Raw genomic sequence first — 21,625 nt, forward strand, 5'->3', positions numbered from 1 at the left:
CAATTTTCTATACGGAAACTGTCTTACAAAGACAATTTTCTATACGGAAACTGTCTTACAAAGACAATTTTCTATACGGAAACTGTCTTACAAAGACAATTTTCTATACGGAAACTGTCTTACAAAGACAATTTTCTATACGGAAACTGTCTTACAAAGACAATTTTCTATACGGAAACTGTCTTACAAAGACAATTTTCTATACGGAAACTGTCTTACAAAGACAATTTTCTATACGGAAACTGTCTTACAAAGACAATTTTCTATACGGAAACTGTCTTACAAAGACAATTTTCTATACGGAAACTGTCTTACAAAGACAATTTTCTATACGGAAACTGTCTTACAAAGACAATTTTCTATACGGAAACTGTCTTACAAAGACAATTTTCTATACGGAAACTGTCTTACAAAGACAATTTTCTATACGGAAACTGTCTTACAAAGACAATTTTCTATACGGAAACTGTCTTACAAAGACAATTTTCTATACGGAAACTGTCTTACAAAGACAATTTTCTATACGGAAACTGTCTTACAAAGACAATTTTCTATACGGAAACTGTCTTACAAAGACAATTTTCTATACGGAAACTGTCTTACAAAGACAATTTTCTATAAGAAAACTGTCTTACAAAGACAATTTTCTATAAGAAAACTGTCTTACAAAGACAATTTTCTATAAGAAAAACTGTCTTACAAAGACAATTTTCTATAAGAAAACTGTCTTACAAAGACAATTTTCTATAAGAAAACTGTCTTACAAAGACAATTTTCTATAAGAAAACTGTCTTACAAAGACAATTTTCTATAAGAAAACTGTCTTACAAAGACAATTTTCTATAAGAAAACTGTCTTACAAAGACAATTTTCTATAAGAAAACTGTCTTACAAAGACAATTTTCTATAAGAAAACTGTCTTACAAAGACAATTTTCTATAAGAAAACTGTCTTACAAAGACAATTTTCTATAAGAAAACTGTCTTACAAAGACAATTTTCTATAAGAAAACTGTCTTACAAAGACAATTTTCTATAAGAAAACTGTCTTACAAAGACAATTTTCTATAAGAAAACTGTCTTAAAAAGACAATTTTCTATAAGAAAACTGTCTTACAAAGACAATTTTCTATAAGAAAACTGTCTTACAAAGACAATTTTCTATAAGAAAACTGTCTTACAAAGACAATTTTCTATAAGAAAACTGTCTTACAAAGACAATTTTCTATAAGAAAACTGTCTTACAAAGACAATTTTCTATAAGAAAACTGTCTTACAAAGACAATTTTCTATAAGAAAACTGTCTTACAAAGACAATTTTCTATAAGAAAACTGTCTTACAAAGACAATTTTCTATAAGAAAACTGTCTTACAAAGACAATTTTCTATAAGAAAACTGTCTTACAAAGACAATTTTCTATAAGAAAACTGTCTTACAAAGACAATTTTCTATAAGAAAACTGTCTTACAAAGACAATTTTCTATAAGAAAACTGTCTTACAAAGACAATTTTCTATAAGAAAACTGTCTTACAAAGACAATTTTCTATAAGAAAACTGTCTTACAAAGACAATTTTCTATAAGAAAACTGTCTTACAAAGACAATTTTCTATAAGAAAACTGTCTTACAAAGACAATTTTCTATAAGAAAACTGTCTTACAAAGACAATTTTCTATAAGAAAACTGTCTTACAAAGACAATTTTCTATAAGAAAACTGTCTTACAAAGACAATTTTCTATAAGAAAACTGTCTTACAAAGACAATTTTCTATAAGAAAACTGTCTTACAAAGACAATTTTCTATAAGAAAACTGTCTTACAAAGACAATTTTCTATAAGAAAACTGTCTTACAAAGACAATTTTCTATAAGAAAACTGTCTTACAAAGACAATTTTCTATAAGAAAACTGTCTTACAAAGACAATTTTCTATAAGAAAACTGTCTTACAAAGACAATTTTCTATAAGAAAACTGTCTTACAAAGACAATTTTCTATAAGAAAACTGTCTTACAAAGACAATTTTCTATAAGAAAACTGTCTTACAAAGACAATTTTCTATAAGAAAACTGTCTTACAAAGACAATTTTCTATAAGAAAACTGTCTTACAAAGACAATTTTCTATAAGAAAACTGTCTTACAAAGACAATTTTCTATAAGAAAACTGTCTTACAAAGACAATTTTCTATAAGAAAACTGTCTTACAAAGACAATTTTCTATAAGAAAACTGTCTTACAAAGACAATTTTCTATAAGAAAACTGTCTTACAAAGACAATTTTATATAAGAAAACTGTCTTACAAAGACAATTTTCTATAAGAAAACTGTCTTACAAAGACAATTTTCTATAAGAAAACTGTCTTACAAAGACAATTTTCTATAAGAAAACTGTCTTACAAAGACAATTTTCTATAAGAAAACTGTCTTACAAAGACAATTTTCTATAAGAAAACTGTCTTACAAAGACAATTTTCTATAAGAAAACTGTCTTACAAAGACAATTTTCTATAAGAAAACTGTCTTACAAAGACAATTTTCTATAAGAAAACTGTCTTACAGAGACAATTTTCTATAAGAAAACTGTCTTACAGAGACAATTTTCTATAAGAAAACTGTCTTACAAAGACAATTTTCTATAAGAAAACTGTCTTACAAAGACAATTTTCTATAAGAAAACTGTCTTACAAAGACAATTTTCTATAAGAAAACTGTCTTACAGAGACAATTTTCTATAAGAAAACTGTCTTACAGAGACAATTTTCTATAAGAAAACTGTCTTACAGAGACAATTTTCTATAAGAAAACTGTCTTACAGAGACAATTTTCTATAAGAAAACTGTCTTACAGAGACAATTTTCTATAAGAAAACTGTCTTACAGAGACAATTTTCTATAAGAAAACTGTCTTACAGAGACAATTTTCTATAAGAAAACTGTCTTACAGAGACAATTTTCTATAAGAAAACTGTCTTACAGAGACAATTTTCTATAAGAAAACTGTCTTACAGAGACAATTTTCTATAAGAAAACTGTCTTACAGAGACAATTTTCTATAAGAAAACTGTCTTACAGAGACAATTTTCTATAAGAAAACTGTCTTACAGAGACAATTTTCTATAAGAAAACTGTCTTACAGAGACAATTTTCTATAAGAAAACTGTCTTACAGAGACAATTTTCTATAAGAAAACTGTCTTACAGAGACAATTTTCTATAAGAAAACTGTCTTACAGAGACAATTTTCTATAAGAAAACTGTCTTACAGAGACAATTTTCTATAAGAAAACTGTCTTACAGAGACAATTTTCTATAAGAAAACTGTCTTACAGAGACAATTTTCTATAAGAAAACTGTCTTACAGAGACAATTTTCTATAAGAAAACTGTCTTACAGAGACAATTTTCTATAAGAAAACTGTCTTACAGAGACAATTTTCTATAAGAAAACTGTCTTACAGAGACAATTTTCTATAAGAAAACTGTCTTACAGAGACAATTTTCTATAAGAAAACTGTCTTACAGAGACAATTTTCTATAAGAAAACTGTCTTACAGAGACAATTTTCTATAAGAAAACTGTCTTACAGAGACAATTTTCTATAAGAAAACTGTCTTACAGAGACAATTTTCTATAAGAAAACTGTCTTACAGAGACAATTTTCTATAAGAAAACTGTCTTACAGAGACAATTTTCTATAAGAAAACTGTCTTACAGAGACAATTTTCTATAAGAAAACTGTCTTACAGAGACAATTTTCTATAAGAAAACTGTCTTACAGAGACAATTTTCTATAAGAAAACTGTCTTACAGAGACAATTTTCTATAAGAAAACTGTCTTACAGAGACAATTTTCTATAAGAAAACTGTCTTACAGAGACAATTTTCTATAAGAAAACTGTCTTACAGAGACAATTTTCTATAAGAAAACTGTCTTACAGAGACAATTTTCTATAAGAAAACTGTCTTACAGAGACAATTTTCTATAAGAAAACTGTCTTACAGAGACAATTTTCTATAAGAAAACTGTCTTACAGAGACAATTTTCTATAAGAAAACTGTCTTACAGAGACAATTTTCTATAAGAAAACTGTCTTACAGAGACAATTTTCTATAAGAAAACTGTCTTACAGAGACAATTTTCTATAAGAAAACTGTCTTACAGAGACAATTTTCTATAAGAAAACTGTCTTACAGAGACAATTTTCTATAAGAAAACTGTCTTACAGAGACAATTTTCTATAAGAAAACTGTCTTACAGAGACAATTTTCTATAAGAAAACTGTCTTACAGAGACAATTTTCTATAAGAAAACTGTCTTACAGAGACAATTTTCTATAAGAAAACTGTCTTACAGAGACAATTTTCTATAAGAAAACTGTCTTACAGAGACAATTTTCTATAAGAAAACTGTCTTACAGAGACAATTTTCTATAAGAAAACTGTCTTACAAAGACAATTTTCTATAAGAAAACTGTCTTACAAAGACAATTTTCTATAAGAAAACTGTCTTACAAAGACAATTTTCTATAAGAAAACTGTCTTACAAAGACAATTTTCTATAAGAAAACTGTCTTACAAAGACAATTTTCTATAAGAAAACTGTCTTACAAAGACAATTTTCTATAAGAAAACTGTCTTACAAAGACAATTTTCTATAAGAAAACTGTCTTACAAAGACAATTTTCTATAAGAAAACTGTCTTACAAAGACAATTTTCTATAAGAAAACTGTCTTACAAAGACAATTTTCTATAAGAAAACTGTCTTACAAAGACAATTTTCTATAAGAAAACTGTCTTACAAAGACAATTTTCTATAAGAAAACTGTCTTACAAAGACAATTTTCTATAAGAAAACTGTCTTACAAAGACAATTTTCTATAAGAAAACTGTCTTACAAAGACAATTTTCTATAAGAAAACTGTCTTACAAAGACAATTTTCTATAAGAAAACTGTCTTACAAAGACAATTTTCTATAAGAAAACTGTCTTACAAAGACAATTTTCTATAAGAAAACTGTCTTACAAAGACAATTTTCTATAAGAAAACTGTCTTACAAAGACAATTTTCTATAAGAAAACTGTCTTACAAAGACAATTTTCTATAAGAAAACTGTCTTACAAAGACAATTTTCTATAAGAAAACTGTCTTACAAAGACAATTTTCTATAAGAAAACTGTCTTACAAAGACAATTTTCTATAAGAAAACTGTCTTACAAAGACAATTTTCTATAAGAAAACTGTCTTACAAAGACAATTTTCTATAAGAAAACTGTCTTACAAAGACAATTTTCTATAAGAAAACTGTCTTACAAAGACAATTTTCTATAAGAAAACTGTCTTACAAAGACAATTTTCTATAAGAAAACTGTCTTACAAAGACAATTTTCTATAAGAAAACTGTCTTACAAAGACAATTTTCTATAAGAAAACTGTCTTACAAAGACAATTTTCTATAAGAAAACTGTCTTACAAAGACAATTTTCTATAAGAAAACTGTCTTACAAAGACAATTTTCTATAAGAAACCAGTTTTACAAAGACAATTTTCTATAAGAAAACTGTCTTACAAAGACAATTTTCTATAAGAAAACTGTCTTACAAAGACAATTTTCTATAAGAAACCAGTCTTACAAAGACAATTTTCTATAAGAAAACTGTCTTACAAAGACAATTTTCTATAAGAAAACTGTCTTACAAAGACAATTTTCTATAAGAAAACTTTCTTACAAAGACAATTTTCTTTAAGAAAACTGTCTTACAAAGACAATTTTCTATAAGAAAACTGTCTTACAAAGACAATTTTCTATAAGAAAACTGTCTTACAAAGACAATTTTCTATAAGAAAACTGTCTTACAAAGACAATTTTCTATAAGAAAACTTTCTTACAAAGACAATTTTCTTTAAGAAAAATGTCTTACAAAGACTGTCTTATAAAGACAGTTTTCTAAAAGTTTTTTAACTGTTATACTGTAAATCGAAGCTGTTATACAAACTGTTATACTTTAGTTAAATGTAGATTTTATGCTAAAAACGTTATATTTATGTTATTTGAGAATATTTTCAGAATTTAGAACTTTGAATCTTTTAATTTATACCAATCCATGTCTTTTTAACTGTTATACTTTAACAAATTTTAGTATTTTCTTAAGCATATTAGCAATTTTGTTAGACAATTAAATATACTATAACTTAATTTAAATAATTGCTTAAAATTTATTTATTTAAACATGTTCTTTCTAAACTACCAAGCAACACTTTGCTAAATAGCTAATGTCGAAGGTATAACATGCTACAGAAACTAAGTATTTTGTAGAAAAGCATATGAAAAAGATAATTTGAAAATGATTTCCGTTACAAATGCTAAAATCCCATGTTAGTGGAAACTATGAATGAATTAACACATATTTTATGAGCTAAATCGCGTGTCATTTTCTGCAAAAAAAAAAAAAATAAATAAAAATAGTTTTATGACTAGAAAACAAGAAAGAAAACATAAATTGACGTTTACCTAAAAACTGAAAATAGATTTGGGTATTTAAATGTTTTTTAACATAGACCGGAACAAAATTTGAAAATAGATTTTATTACTATTTGTAAATTACAGGCTATTAGATAGCAGCAGTGGTTTAAATAATGCTTTTAAATGTTAGAATTTAAAATGATAGTAAAACATCTAAGAAACCTTATAAATGATTTGCAAGCATTTTAAGAAGGAATCTGTTTTTTTATGCTGTCTCTTTTATGGAATAAATAATGGAAATTAAGGTGTGTTGGGAATTAGAATATTAAAATAAAAAGCAAAATGAGCAAAAATAAATAAGAAAAAATATGTTAAATCAACAAGCTGACAGCTAAACAGACAGATAGTTAGACATAAAAAGCATATGCATACAGAAAGACGGACGGACGGTCGGACAAAACTACCGACATAGGGGACGTACTCCTTATAGCCATGTGGTTAAGCCAACAAAGAAATCATCATCATCATGATCATTATTGGTTTGTCTTCATTATGAAGTGTGTTTTTTTGTTTTGGTTTGGAATTTACTCAAAGAACAAGTGGTTTTATTTGAAAGGTTTCCTTTGTAAGCCACAAACCATGACTGTCTGTCATTCCCTCTACCAACTAACCAACTAACTGGTCACAGTAAGTTAAAGAACCTAAATTGTTTTTAACATTTCATTTTGTATAACAATTGGCCTGGCCGGCCAGTCATTGGAAATTAGTTTTTACTGCAACTCTTTTATTTTTTCTTCAATTTTTTTGTTTGTTTGTTTTATTTTTTGTTAGTTTTAGTTTGTATATGAGCATTTCCTTAAATGGCTTTAAGTTGTTGCCTCTTAAATAAGTCGAAGTATTGTAAGTATTTCTATTGTATGCAGCAATGTTTTACTGTTTCTTTCATGTGCCATAACTGGCCAAAATCTAGGCTAATGTTTTTTGTATTCTATTGTATTCTTTATTGGTTTAACTAACAAAATCGAATTGCAATTAGAACGTCAGGCAGATAATCAATGGAAAATTATATTAAATAGATTTAAAGCAAACAATTCCGAATTTTACACAAAAGTAACCACTTCATAAAAAACATGTAACCATATCAAAACCTACTGAAAATCACTCATTTTTGTAAAGGATATTCTTTAATTGTATATTAAATGGATTTAAAACAAACCTTTAAAAACAATTCCACAATTGCAGAATTTTAAACAAAAGTAACCACTTTATAAAAAAACAAGTAACCATATCAAAAACAACTGAAAATTACTAATTTTTGTAAAGGATTTTATTAAATTGTAGAAATATGAAAAAAACTAACTAATTTCAAAAAAACTCATAAAGTAATCGGTACACAAATAAAAGTAACCATATAAAACGAATCCATAAAAACTATAAAAAGAATAATACTCAACAAATAATTGTGTAAATTGTAAATAAAAAGCTAAAAATTCAATTATTTTTGATTTTGGGGAAAGTAACCATTTAATATTAAACGAGTAACCATATAAAAAAACCCTAAATATTATAATACTCAACAAATAATTGTGTAAATTAATGTTAAAAACCTAAAAATTCAAATATTTTTGATATTGGGAAAAGTAACCATTTAATTCTAAACGGGTAACCACTACAAAAAACTAATGAAAACTAATATTTTTTATCAATTATTTATACATTTTCTTCAAAAAACCTTGGAAGGCCATTAAAACCAAGTAATTTCAAAGTAACCGTTTCATGATTGCAAGTAACCATATAGAAACCAGCATTTAAAAACTTCACAACACCAAAGAAACTCTACATAATAATTTATTTGTATTTTACTGTTTTTTCTTTATAAAATTTTGTGATATAAAAGCTATAGTTTTACCGATTATTCGTTACAAATTATTCGAATAAAATTTTATTCGTTAACAAAATTAGTTGTTTGTACCTAATTTTTATAGATTTTACATTTTAAAACTGATTTACTAAGTAAATTGAATAGTCATTTCAAAATATTCGAATAAAATATTATTCGTTAAAAAATTATGTTTTTATACCTAGATTTTATAGAATTTATATCTCAAAGCTGAATAAATTTAAAATTTTAACAATTATTGGTTTCGAATTATTCGAATACAATTTTATTCGTTTAAAAAATTGAATTTTGCACCAAGTTTTTATAGATTTTACATAATAAAACTGATTTAAGAAATTTTTAATATCAAATTAAACGATTATTCGTTTCAAATTATTCGATTAAAATTTTATTCGTTAACAAAATTAGTTGTTTGTACCTGATTTTTATAGATTTTACATTTTAAAACTGGATTAAGCAAATTTAATGTAAAATTCTAACGATTAATTGCTTTTACTTAATCGAACGATTATTCGTTTAAAATTATTCGAATAACTGTTATTCGTTAAAAAATTAATTTTTTTTGTATTTACTTTTTATAGATTTTATATTTTAAAACTGTTTTAAGTATATTTAATGTTAAATTTTTACGATTATTCGTTACAACTTTTTCGAATAAAATTTTATTCGTTAAAAAAATAAAATTTTATACAAAGTTTTTTTTGATTTTACATAATAAAACTGAATTAAGAAAATTTTAGTATCAAATTAAACGATTATTCGTTTCAAATTATTCGATTAAAATTTGAATCGTTAAACAAAATATTTTTTTTTGGCTTATTTTTTTTTGATTTTACTTTATTAAATAGAATTAAGTAAATTTAATGTAAAATTTTAACGATTATTCGTTTCAAATTATTCGAATAAAATTTGAATCGTTAAAAAATTAGTTTTTTATACTTAATTTTTATAGAATTTATATGTTAAAAATAAATTAAATAAATTTAATGTAAATTTATACGATTATTCGTTTCAAATTATTCGATTAAAATTTAGGTTTTTATACTTAATTTTTATAGAATTTATATTAAGTAAATTTAAGTAAAATTTTAACGATTATTCGTTTGAAATTATGCGAATACAATTTTATTCGTTTATAAAAATATAGTTTTTTATTATGAAACTAAATTTAATGTAAAATGTTAATGATTATTCTTTTAAAATTATTCGAATAATATTTCAATCGTTAAACAAATTCCGTTTTGTGACTATTTTTTTATAGATTTTACTTTTGAATACTGAATTAAATAAATTAGGTGTAAAATTTTAACGATTATTCGTTTCAAATTATTCGAATAAAATTTTATTCGTTAAAAAATTCTGGTTTTGTAACCACTTTTTATAGATTTTACATTTTAAAACTGGATTAAGTAAATTTAATGTAAACATTTTTGAGAGTAAAATTATTCGAATAAAATTTTATTCGTTAAAAAAATTAGGTTTTTATACTAAATTTTTATAGAATTTATTTTTAAAACTTAATTAAGTAAATTTTATATAAAATTATAACGATTATTCGTTTCAAATTATTCGAATAAAATTTTATTCGTTAAAAAAATTAGGTTTTTGTACCTAATTTTTATTTATTTTACATTCATAAACTGATTAAAGTAAATTTATTGTAAAATTTCACCGATTATTCGTTTCAAATTATTCGAATAAAATTTTATTCGTTAAAAAAATTAGGTTTTTATACTAAATTTTTATAGAATTTATTTTTAAAACTTAATTAAGTAAATTTTATATAAAATTATAACGATTATTCGTTTCAAATTATTCGAATAAAATTTTATTCGTTAAAAAAAATTAGGTTTTTGTACCTAATTTTTATTTATTTTACATTCATATGCTGATTAAAGTAAATTTATTGTAAAATTTCACCGATTATTCGTTTCAAATTATTCGAATAAAATTTTTATTCGTTAAAAAAATGGGCTTTTATATTTACTTTTTATAGATTTTACATTGTAAAACTGTTTCAGATTATTCGAATAAAATTTTATTCGTAAAAAAATTTAGTTTTTTTTTAAATTTTTAAACTGATTTAAATGAATTTAATGTTAAATTTAAACAATTATTCGTTGCAAATTATTTGATTAGAAGTAAAACAAAGGAATGTAATTTCTTTAACAGTTTAAGTTTATACTTTCTTTTAATTTGATATAACTTATCATATTTCTGAAATTCCTTACTTTACAAATTTTGAATTCATTCATTGCAGTTTATCGCCAGGCGCCCTAAATGTAATTTAAGGCATATTTTCATGCTTGGCTGGCTTAGGGAAACCCTATCTGGCTGCAGTGACTTGTTTTCTTAACAAACTCTTTGGTCTATGGTTTGACACATAAATTAAGTTGGTAAATAATAGATGAACAACAAAAATTGTTTTAACATTTTCGTTGGCTAGCAACTTCTTTAAACCAAAAAATAAAAAACTGTTCATAAACATAAAAAGTATGCTGGTACTTATTGTTATGTTTGCTAAAAAGAATGCGTTTTGTTAATAGAAAGAAACAAAAAAATATAAAAAAAATAAATGAAATAAAATGTTTGTGTGTTTAAGAGTTGGCATTTTTTGTAAACAAATTGTTGCGGTTTTGTAGTAAAAAAAAGGTGTGTTTGTTGGTTGGTTGCATGGTGAGCACTGTGACAGCCAGGCAAGTTTGTTGCTGGAATCTTTTGTTTTGTGAGCTTTTTTTTGTAAGATTTTGTAGAACAAATGTTAAGGTCGAATTCATTAGTAGAATAGGCCTAAGGAATGTTTTGGAAATATGGTAAAATTATTATTAAATGATTTTGAATACTTTGAATTTATTTACACATTCATTTCTGTATAATTTTTGTGATTATTTTATTAATTATTAAAATGTTTTTTCTAATTTTAGAACATCTTGGAGAAATTCAATCCCGGTGCCCGTCAATTAATCTCCGCTGGCAAGGGTTATCTAAAGTCATTACATGGTGAGCTCATTGAATTAGAAAATTATTTATTACAAAGTAGAAATAAATATGATCTCTTGATTTGTTTGCAAATAATACTAATACTAAAACTATAATTAAATTCTATTATTTTTTTTGTGAATTTTTTACTTAATCACTTTGTTGGCATCTCAAAATGCATGCAAATGCAGGTGCTGCAACATCAGCTCGTTTATTTAATGAAGCATTGGCTAAAATTGCCATGAATGCTCAACACAGTGGAACCAGCGATATTGGTAAGTTATCTTCTACATACTCGTACTTAATATTTTAAAGGCAATTATGTTTATTTAAACTAAAAACTAATAATAACTTTGTAGGTTAACAGTTTGTTTATGTAGCCACTATTTTTAAATCTATTATTAATCATTATAAAAATTTCTTTTAATAAATTAAGGAGCGGCTTTGCTAAATGTTGTTACTGTTTATAAGGAAATACAAGAACAGCAAATGAATATTGTAAGTATTCGAATTTATAATTAATTATCATTAAATTCATTTTGTTTACCTAATTTTTTATAGATATCACATTTTAAAATTGAGTTTAATAAATTTAGTGTAAAATTTTACCGATTATTCGTTAAAAATTATTCGAATAAAATTTTATTCGTTAAAAAATTAGGTTTTTTGTATCTAAGTTTTATAGATTGTACATTTTAAAACTGATTTAAGTAAATTTTAGTATAAAATTTTATCGATTATTATTCGAATAAAATTTTATTCGTTAAAAAATTAAGTTTTTAATAGAATTTATATCTTAAAACTGAATTAAGTAAATTTAACGTAAACATTTTAGCAATTATTCGTTAAAAATTATTCGAATAAAATTTTATTCGTTGAAAAATATGGTTTTTTGTATCTAAGTTTTATAGATTTTACATTTAAAAATTGATTTAAGTAAATTTTAGTATAAAATTTTACCGATTATTCGAATAAAATTTTATTCGTTAAAAAAATAAGTTTTTAATAGAATTTATATCCTAAAACTGAATTAAGTAAATTTAACGTAAACATTTTAGCAATTATTCGCTAAAAATTATTCGAATAAAATTTTATTCGTTAAAAAATTAGGTTTTTTGTATCTATGTTTTATAGATTTTACATTTTAAAAATAAATTTTAGTACAAAATTTTACCGATTATTCGAATAAAATTTTATTCGTTAAAAAAATTAAGTTTTTAATAGAATTTATATCTTAAAACTGAATTAAGTAAATTTTATGTAAACATTTTAGCAATTATTCGTTAAAAATTATTCGAATGAAGTTTTATTCGTTAAAAAAATTAGGTTTTTTGTATCTAAGTTTTATAGATTTTACATTTAAAAATTGATTTAAGTAAATTTTAGTATAAAATTTTACCGATTATTCGAATAAAATTTTATTCGTTAAAAAAATAAGTTTTTAATAGAATTTATATCTTAAAACTGAATTAAGTAAATTTAACGTAAACATTTTAGCAATTATTCGTTAAAAATTATTCGAATAAAGTTTTATTCGTTAAAAAATTAGGTTTTTTGTATCTAAGTTTTATAGATTTTACATTTTAAAAATAAATTTTAGTATAAAATTTTACCGATTATTCGAATAAAATTTTATTCGTTAAAAAAATTAAGTTTTTAATAGAATTTATATCTTAAAACTGAATTAAGTAAATTTAATGTAAACATTTTAGCAATTATTCGTTAAAAATTATTCGAATAAAGTTTTATTCGTTAAAAAAATTAGGTTTTTTGTATCTAAGTTTTATAGATTTTACATTTAAAAATTGATTTAAGTAAATTTTAGTATAAAATTTTACCGATTATTCGAATAAATTTTTATTCGTTAAAAAATTATGTTTTTAATAGAATTTATATCTTAAACTGAATTAAGTAAATTTAACGTAAACATTTTAGCAATTATTCGTTAAAAATTATTCGAATAAAATTTTATTTGTTAAAAAAATTAGGTTTTTTGTATCTAAGTTTTAAAGATTTTATATTTTAAAAATAAATTTTAGTATAAAATTTTACCGATTATTCGAATAAAATTTTATTCGTTAAAAAAATTAAGTTTTTAATAGAATTTATATCTTAAAACTGAATTAAGTAAATTTAATGTAAACATTTTAGCAATTATTCGTTAAAAATTATTCAAATAAAATTTTATTCGTTGAAAAATTTGGTTTTTTGTACCTAAGTTTTATAGATTTTACATTTTAAAACTGATTTAAGTAAATTTTAGTATAAAATTTTACCGATTATTATTCGAATAAAATTTTATTCGTTAAAAAAATAAGTTTTTAATAGAATTTATATCTTAAAACTGAATTAAGTAAATTTAACGTAAACATTTTAGCAATTATTCGTTAAAAATTATTCGAATAAAATTTAAAAAAAATATTTTTTTTATATCTATTTATATCTTTTATAACTTAAAACTAAATAAATTTAACGTAAAATTTTAACGATTATTCGTTTAAAATTATTCGAATATAATTTTATTCGTTGCAAAAATTTGGTTTTTATACCTAATTTTTATAGAATTTATATGTTAAAACTGAATTAAGTAAATTTAATGTATAATGTTAACGATTATTCGTTTCGTATTATTCGAATAAAATTTTATTCGTTAAAAAAATAGATTTTTGTACCCAGTTTTTATAGATTTTACATTTTATAACTCGATTAAGTAAATTTAATGTAAACTTCTAACGATTATTCGTTTCAAATTATTCGAATAATATTTTATTCGTCAAAGAAATTCCATTTTTTGACTATTTTCTTATAAATTTTAATTTTGAATACTTTTGAATTAAATAAATTAAGTGTAAAATTTTTAAATTATTCGAATAAAATTTTATTCGTAAAAAATTCTGGTTTTGTACCTACTTTTTATAGATTTTACATTTTAAAACTGGATTAAATAAATTCAATGTAAACATTTTAGAGATTGTTTTTAAAAATTATTCGAATAAAATTTTATTCGTAAAAAAATTCTGGTTTTGTAACTACTTTTTCTAGATTTTACATTTTAAAAATTTAATTCAATAAATTTGTTGTACAAATTTGACCGATTATTCGTTTCAAATTATTCGAATAAAATTTAATTCGTTAGAAAATTAGATTTTCATAACTACCTTTTATAGATTTTTCATTTTAAAATTGATTTATATAAGTAAATTATGAATAATTTTTAATTTGTTTTTAGTTAAAAGCCTTTTATGTGGATTTACTAGTGCCATTAGAAACCAATCTGGAAAAGGACACAAAAGTTGTGCAGCATGAACAAAAGAAATTCATGCAACAGCACAAAGTGCGCATGGAGTCATATCACAAGGCCGTTACCACCATGAAAAAGCAGCGCAAGAAAAAAGCTAGTCCCGAAAATACCGAAAAAGAATTAAGGGTAAGCTTTACCAACCAAAAAATATTTAATAAATTTTATTTCAAATATTTCACTTTTAAGACCCTACAAATGTTGGAAGATCAAAAAAAGAAATTGGATGCCTTTTGTGAGCAAAGCTATAAAAATGTAAGTTCCCCCCTCCCCAAAAAAAACCTGTGAAAATAATAAAATTTTTTCTTTACTTTTTCTTAGGCCATGACTCAGGAACGTCGCCGTTATGGTTTCGTTTTGGAACGCCAGTGTTCTATAGCCAAACATTGGATGGCTTATCATACAACTGGCAAAACAGTAATTGATAATCATTTGGAAAATTGGCAAGAAATTGCTGCATCACGTGAGATTTTACCCACTACGGTATATGATGGTAATTCAATGCTGGTAGGCAATAAAAGATTGGTAAGTATTTTATAAAAAAAAAAATTACAAAACACACATTTACATTTACTACTGCAACATATTTGTGGCATTATTAGCTTGGGTTTCTTTTTTGTTTAGAAATTTTTAAAGTCATGTTTTTTTTCATTTTTTTTTGTTCATCAGGAACGTCTTAAAGATTCTGATGATTCACATGGTTCAAATCAATCGAATCAATTGAAAAAATCACGCAGTGTTGATGCCCCATTCGGTGATATGAGGACATTGCATGAGACAAATATACCATATACACAAAATTCTTTGCCACGTGCCAAATCGGATTTCAATTTGAATAGTTCGGGTTCGAATTCAACCACAACCGTTATAGGTAAGTAACGAATTAAAATTATATTATAAAGATCCACGTTGTTAAGGAATAAACTGTAATAAGTAGAAAGCTCCAGGACGTAAAGGAACAAAGAAAGATCCACGATCAATTTTGTATGAGAAAGATACACAATCAATTTTGTATAAAAAAGATCCACGATCAATTTTGTATCAGAAAGATTCACGATGAATTGAGTAGAAAGATCAATTTTGTATAAGAAAGATCCACGATAAATTTTGTAAAAAAATTATCCACGATAAATTTTGTATAAAAAAGATCCACGATCAGTTTTGTATAAGAAAGATCCACGATAAATTTTGTGTAAGAAAGATCACAATCAATAAGAAAGATCTTCGATCAATTTTATATAAGAAAGATCCACGACAAATTTTGTATAAGAAATATTGATGATAATTTTTGTATAAAATTGATCAACGATAAAATTTGTATAAGAAAGATTCACGATCAATTTTTTATAAGAAAGATTCACGATCAATTTTGAATATGAAAGATCCACGATAAATTTTGTATAAGATTCACGATCAATTTTGTATAAGAAAGATTACGATCAATTTTCTATATGAAAGATCTACGATAAATTTTGTATAAGAAAGATCCACGATCAAATTTGGACAATTTTGTATATGAAAGATCTACGATAAATTTTGTATAAGAAAAATCCACGATCAAATTTGGACAATTTAGTATAAGAAAGATCCACGATCAAATTTGGACAATTTAGTATAAGAAAGATCCACGATCAATTTTGAATAAGAAAGATCCACGATCAAATTTGGACAATTTAGTATAAGAAAAATCGACGAAAATTTTTTGTAAGATTTTGTATAAGAAAGATCCACAATTAATAGCAAACGTTTGCTGTAAAAATATTCACGATTAATAGGAAAACGATCCTCAATTAATAGAAAACTTTTGTATTAAAAATAACCTCGATTAATAAGAAACTTATCCATTAAAATCATTTGTATTAAAACGATCCTCAATTAATAGAACACTTTTGTATTAAAAATAACCTCAATTAATAGGAAATTTTTGAATTAAAAAGATCCACAATTAATATGTATCTTTTGTATTAAAAATATCCTCGATTAATACAAACATTTTGTTTAAGAAAGATCCATGATTACTAGGACAATTCTGATGAAAACAGATCCACGATTACTACGACAAATTTATTTAAGAAAGATCCACAATTAATAGGACTATATTGTTTAAGAACGATCAACGACTAATACAAACATTTGGTTTATGAAAGACCCACGATAATGGACAATTTTGTTTAAAAAAGATCCACGATTACTTGGACATTTTTGTTTAAGAAAGATTCACGAATAATAGGACAATTTGTTTAAGAATGATAAACGATTAATAGGAAAATTTTGTTTAAGAAAGATCCACGATTAACAGGAAAATTTTGTTTAATAAGGATTCACGGTCAACAGTACAACTTTGTTTAAGAAAGATCCGCGGTTAACAGGACAAGTTTTTTAAGGAAAGATTCACGAGTATTAAGACAATTTTGTTAAAGACAGATCCACGAGTATTAGGACAATTTTGTTTAAGAATGTTCCTGGAGTAATAGGAATCTTTTGGATGAGAAAGATCCATGATTAGTAGGAATATTTTGTATTAGAAAAAACCACGATTAATAGGATTCTTTTCAATATAAAAAAAATCCATAAATAATAGAAAAAAATTTGTATTATACAGATCCACCATTAACAAGAAAATCATTTTCTTTATTTCCAGCCAACGATCACTCCGATCATGGCCATTGGGATCAGCGTACCGTGGTTAAAGCCCTCTATGCCTACATGCCATCCGGCGAAAATCAATTGCCTTTCGAAGAGGGTGATCGTATAGCATTGGTGGGTGGCAAGGCCAAGGGCTGGCAATTTGGTGAAAATCTACGTACACAAATGTTTGGTTGGTTCCCCGTAGCCTATACCAATGCCGATCTGATTGCTGACAATAAAATTAAAACGGAAAGAGAACGTCCTGAACGTTCTAATGATCGTTATGAGAATATGCATTATGAGCGGCAAAGTGGTGGCATGCGCAATAGTTATCATGAAAACTACAATGATATGGATAATCAACAGGAAATGGAAAATGATGCGTCGTATAGAAGAGATAGACATGAGGAGACATCACCCACCAGAATGTTTGGGGATACGTACAGGAATCAGAAGAAGGTAAGGTGGAGTTATAGAGTAATTTTGTTGCATATATTTGAAAGGAATTGTTTTTTATTAGTATCGCCCCTCTACGACTGGCAATCCAAGACCAGGACCTCCTCCAACATTGCCTGCTCCCGTGCCTTCGGCTCAAAACTCAGCACGCATGCTGAATTCTTCACAAAGTTTTTGTGCACCCAATGGCAGCCAATCGGCCATTGAAAGACGCAACAAGAAACTGCAAAATGGCAATCAAGTGACACATGTGAGTTTTTAAAACCTCCCTTAGAACCCCTTCCGTTGAGAGGAAATGTTCTGTTTGTAATTAAAGAATCGTTTATTTCTAACACGACAGCAATCGTCCATGAATCAATTGAAACCGGCTGCAGCAGCCAAAACTTCATTACACAGCAGTAATGATAGTGGTTTTGCCAATGAACCGCCACCCCAGCCGGAAGTGGATTATTCAGATGAAGAGCAAACTAGTCGTGTGCCCATACGGTATGTAATTTATTATTTTTTTATTTAATAAAGCCTTTCATAAACTCTAAAACATTTGTTCCATAGCCTCCATTAAACGTTTGTTAATAACCTATTCACCTCTTGTACTAACTAACTTGGAGAATTTGTTTCGTTTTTTTTTAATTTAATTTGCCATTTTATGTTCTTTTTTATGTTTATTTTCATATATTTTTGCACCATTTTTTGTGTGTGTTCAATATCATTGCTCCCATATTAAATGCTAAACAAAAAAAACCTTGAAACTCCTTGAAAACCATTAAACTAACCTAAAAGACGTCGAGCTGATACCAATACCCATATTTCCACCAACCGGGAAATAGCTTCTTGGACCTTGAATCGTAATTTCCGTAGCAGTGTAGACAGCCAGATAGATGATAAGAGTTTAAAGACCTTAAATCGTAATTCCGGCAACATGCGTTACGATTTAATAGCCAGTGATGATGAAATACTGCAGGCTTCCTCGGGAGGCATTAAGAGAACCAAGTCTTTTTGGAAATTTGGTGGTGGCAGACATGATGACATATTGGCCGGCATGTCTTTGTGGCAACATCGTGATTTGGTGGCTGCTCCCAATATGGAAGAGCTTAGGGATGAGGGTTATCGCACCACCAGCAGTAAAATGGAAAGTGAACGTGAAATGGAGGGAAATGATACTCTAACCAAGAGTAATTCCAACAATTCCACTTCATCGCAGGAGAAACATGAAAAACATTTGGTGGAGGGCGGTAGACAGCGCAAAGACAGTGTTACCAGTTTGGAAATGTATGACGATGATGAAAATATTTATGGCATGACACCCATGGTAAGAGAGCCCATGATAACACGCAATAACAATAACAATTTCACACCCAAATCGAGAATGAAAATTATGAAAACCATCGAAATTGATATAGAAAATCCCACTGAAAACGAAAGACTAAGCACGATTAAGAGAAATCAAAAGGAGTACCAAAAGGAATACAGAGACAATACCATTAATCGTAATACCATGATGGAGAATAAGAAACAAAATTCATTGGGCAATCGGGCTCAAGCCTCCAATCACAAGAAATCCTATGACATACAAAAGAATCCCCACAATATGACGCCAAATAAAAATATGAATGGACAAAATCGCAATAGCAAGCCAACGGAAATGTTTCCCTCCACCGAAAGTGAGGCGGGAGAAAGTGAATTGGATAATGGCACTTTGAAAATGAGTGATGTTAATAACTTTTTCGATAATAATGGCAATACGGGAGGTATAATTATGAAAACAGTGAAACGTAAAGACATATTAAAGCAATACTATACCAGTGAGGAGGATTCGGATGATCCAGAAATCAAATCTACCAGTTCAGATCCTTACGATTGCATAGTCATCAATGATCATTTGGTGAGAAGAGATGAGAAACAAAGAAGGGCCATGCAAATGCAAGAACATCAAATGGAATTTCAAACTTTTAGAGCCTCTACCGCCTCCAATTTGAATGGCAGCAGCAGCAGCAATATTAATGGCAATATGAATATGAATACAAAAAAGAAGTCGGAAAGAGCCGAACGCAGTGAACGACGGGCCGGAGAAGATAACGAAAGAAATCGCTCCTCCAAATCGTATGATCATCAACAGCAACAAGAACAAATGCGTTACAATGATTCTACTTTAACCAGACAATCAAATTCTTCCCTAAACACACCCACTGCCACCATATTGCCCCGCACCAGACTCATGAAATCCTCCAATATGACGAGCATGACTTTGGAAAGAAACTCCAATTCAGCAACGCAACAAAAGTCCTTAAGTACAAACAGTGAAAGGGATAAACATTATGGTAAAACCTATGGACCCTGGTATGATTTCTGGGATCAACAGGACCAACAACAGCAGCAGCAGCATCAGCAACAACAACAACAGTCCAAAAATAATAAAATGAAATAGTTTTAAATACAAAAAAAGGGATTGAAAATTTACAAGAAAAAAAAAAAACTCTCAACTTTTTCTTACCGGAGAAGAAATTGTTTAAAATGAAAAGGAATAAAAGGAAGAGAGTTGAAGTAGAGAGTATTGAAATAATATAAAACATATATTCATTAAATAACAATGGAAAATTTCTGGATTTTTTTAAAAAAAATCTAGATTTTGTAAAGAGTCTTTTTTATACAAATTTATTAAGTCAATATTATATATAAAAAGTAAAGGAAGTAATATAAACCTTTACAATGAAAATTAAATATAGAATTCTTGTTTTTAGAAGAAGAAAAAAAGAAAATTTAAATTAAAAGATAAAATTCCAAGTCTGGCTTGAAAGATAACTCTGTTTTTGTTACAACACAGAGATGCTATCACAGAAAACAACTCTGGTTTTGTTATAACACAGAGTTGCTAAACAAAAACACAGAGCGTGGACTTATTAATTTTATAAAGAAATCCTTAAGGATTTAAATTTTGTTTACATATTTTTAAATTTTATGGTGTAAATAACAACAAGCATTTTATTTAAGTTTCTTAATTTAACTGTTTAACATATTGTACACATATTTTTGTCATCTTAATATTGTTGTTTCTTTTGTTTTTAAAGTCTTCCATTAAATATGCCCAAAACCTTAATAATTATAATTTAAATTTATATTTTTTTCTTATATTTTTTTATAGCAAGGGTGGTGCCTATCGTAATAGATTTATAGATTTTTAGTTTAACTTTGTATTTTTTTTAAAAAAACCCGAAAAAAATGTTATAAGATTTGTAAGCTAAATTTATTTTCTCCCCCACAAAAGAAATTATACTGTATTTTGCTAAAAAAAAACATAATTTGTAAGATTTATTGTATATAAGTATTTTTTTAACGAAATTTGTTTAATTTTATTGTATTATTTTGGTATTTAAAACAGAGCTTCCCAATTTGCTACGGTGAAATTGCGTCATACAACCACAAATGATCGTTCGGCTCCTATGATTTATAGATGTATAAAGAAGTGAAATTAATTTAACATGTCTATTGTATTGTTTAAACAATTTTCTATATATTTTATTTATAAGTTTCTTTTGTGTTTTTTTTTATATATATACATTTATATAAATATACATAGTTTTTAAAAAAAAAAAAATATTAAGTTTAAATGTTTAAATGTTTTTTTGAAAATTTTTAAAATTTATAAATACATACAATGCTTTTTAATAAAGTTCAATATTTTTTTTCTTAAAAATTTAAAATGTTGTTAGAGATTTATTTAAAAAAAAATCTGCGAACAAAAGAAACAGGTAAGAAATCTTTAAAATATGATTAAACTTAGTTTATTTATAATAAAATTCAATATTTTTTCTTTAAAATTTTAAAATGTTGTTAAAGATTTATTTAAAAAACAATAGGAATATAAGAAAGTGTTAAGAAATTCTTAACATAATTAAACTTAGTTTAAGT

At 25.8% G+C, this 21,625-nt stretch overlaps 1 protein-coding gene across 2 annotated transcripts in view; it reads left to right on the top strand.

Annotated features, from left to right (window-relative positions):
- The window catches only part of IRSp53 (Insulin receptor substrate 53 kDa), a 67,798-nt gene extending 46,963 nt beyond the window's left edge, over positions 1 to 20,835 (top strand). Inside the window, exons 3-13 of one of the 2 annotated variants that reach the window (XM_065503406.1) lie at positions 11,283 to 11,358; positions 11,529 to 11,612; positions 11,774 to 11,835; positions 14,567 to 14,764; positions 14,825 to 14,890; positions 14,957 to 15,160; positions 15,305 to 15,506; positions 17,277 to 17,722; positions 17,784 to 17,969; positions 18,036 to 18,205; positions 18,500 to 20,835. In XM_065503406.1, the coding sequence (XP_065359478.1) occupies positions 11,283 to 11,358; positions 11,529 to 11,612; positions 11,774 to 11,835; positions 14,567 to 14,764; positions 14,825 to 14,890; positions 14,957 to 15,160; positions 15,305 to 15,506; positions 17,277 to 17,722; positions 17,784 to 17,969; positions 18,036 to 18,205; positions 18,500 to 20,144 (3,339 nt within the window). In that variant the 3' untranslated portion in view covers positions 20,145 to 20,835. The remainder of the gene's footprint in view (positions 1 to 11,282; positions 11,359 to 11,528; positions 11,613 to 11,773; positions 11,836 to 14,566; positions 14,765 to 14,824; positions 14,891 to 14,956; positions 15,161 to 15,304; positions 15,507 to 17,276; positions 17,723 to 17,783; positions 17,970 to 18,035; positions 18,206 to 18,499) is intronic. The other variant, XM_065503407.1, reaches the window with a different exon arrangement.
- The last annotated feature ends 790 nt before the right edge of the window (positions 20,836 to 21,625 follow it).

Source organism: Calliphora vicina, chromosome 3, assembly GCF_958450345.1.
Source record: "Calliphora vicina chromosome 3, idCalVici1.1, whole genome shotgun sequence".
In the NCBI taxonomy this organism is placed as follows: Eukaryota; Metazoa; Arthropoda; class Insecta; order Diptera; family Calliphoridae; genus Calliphora; species Calliphora vicina.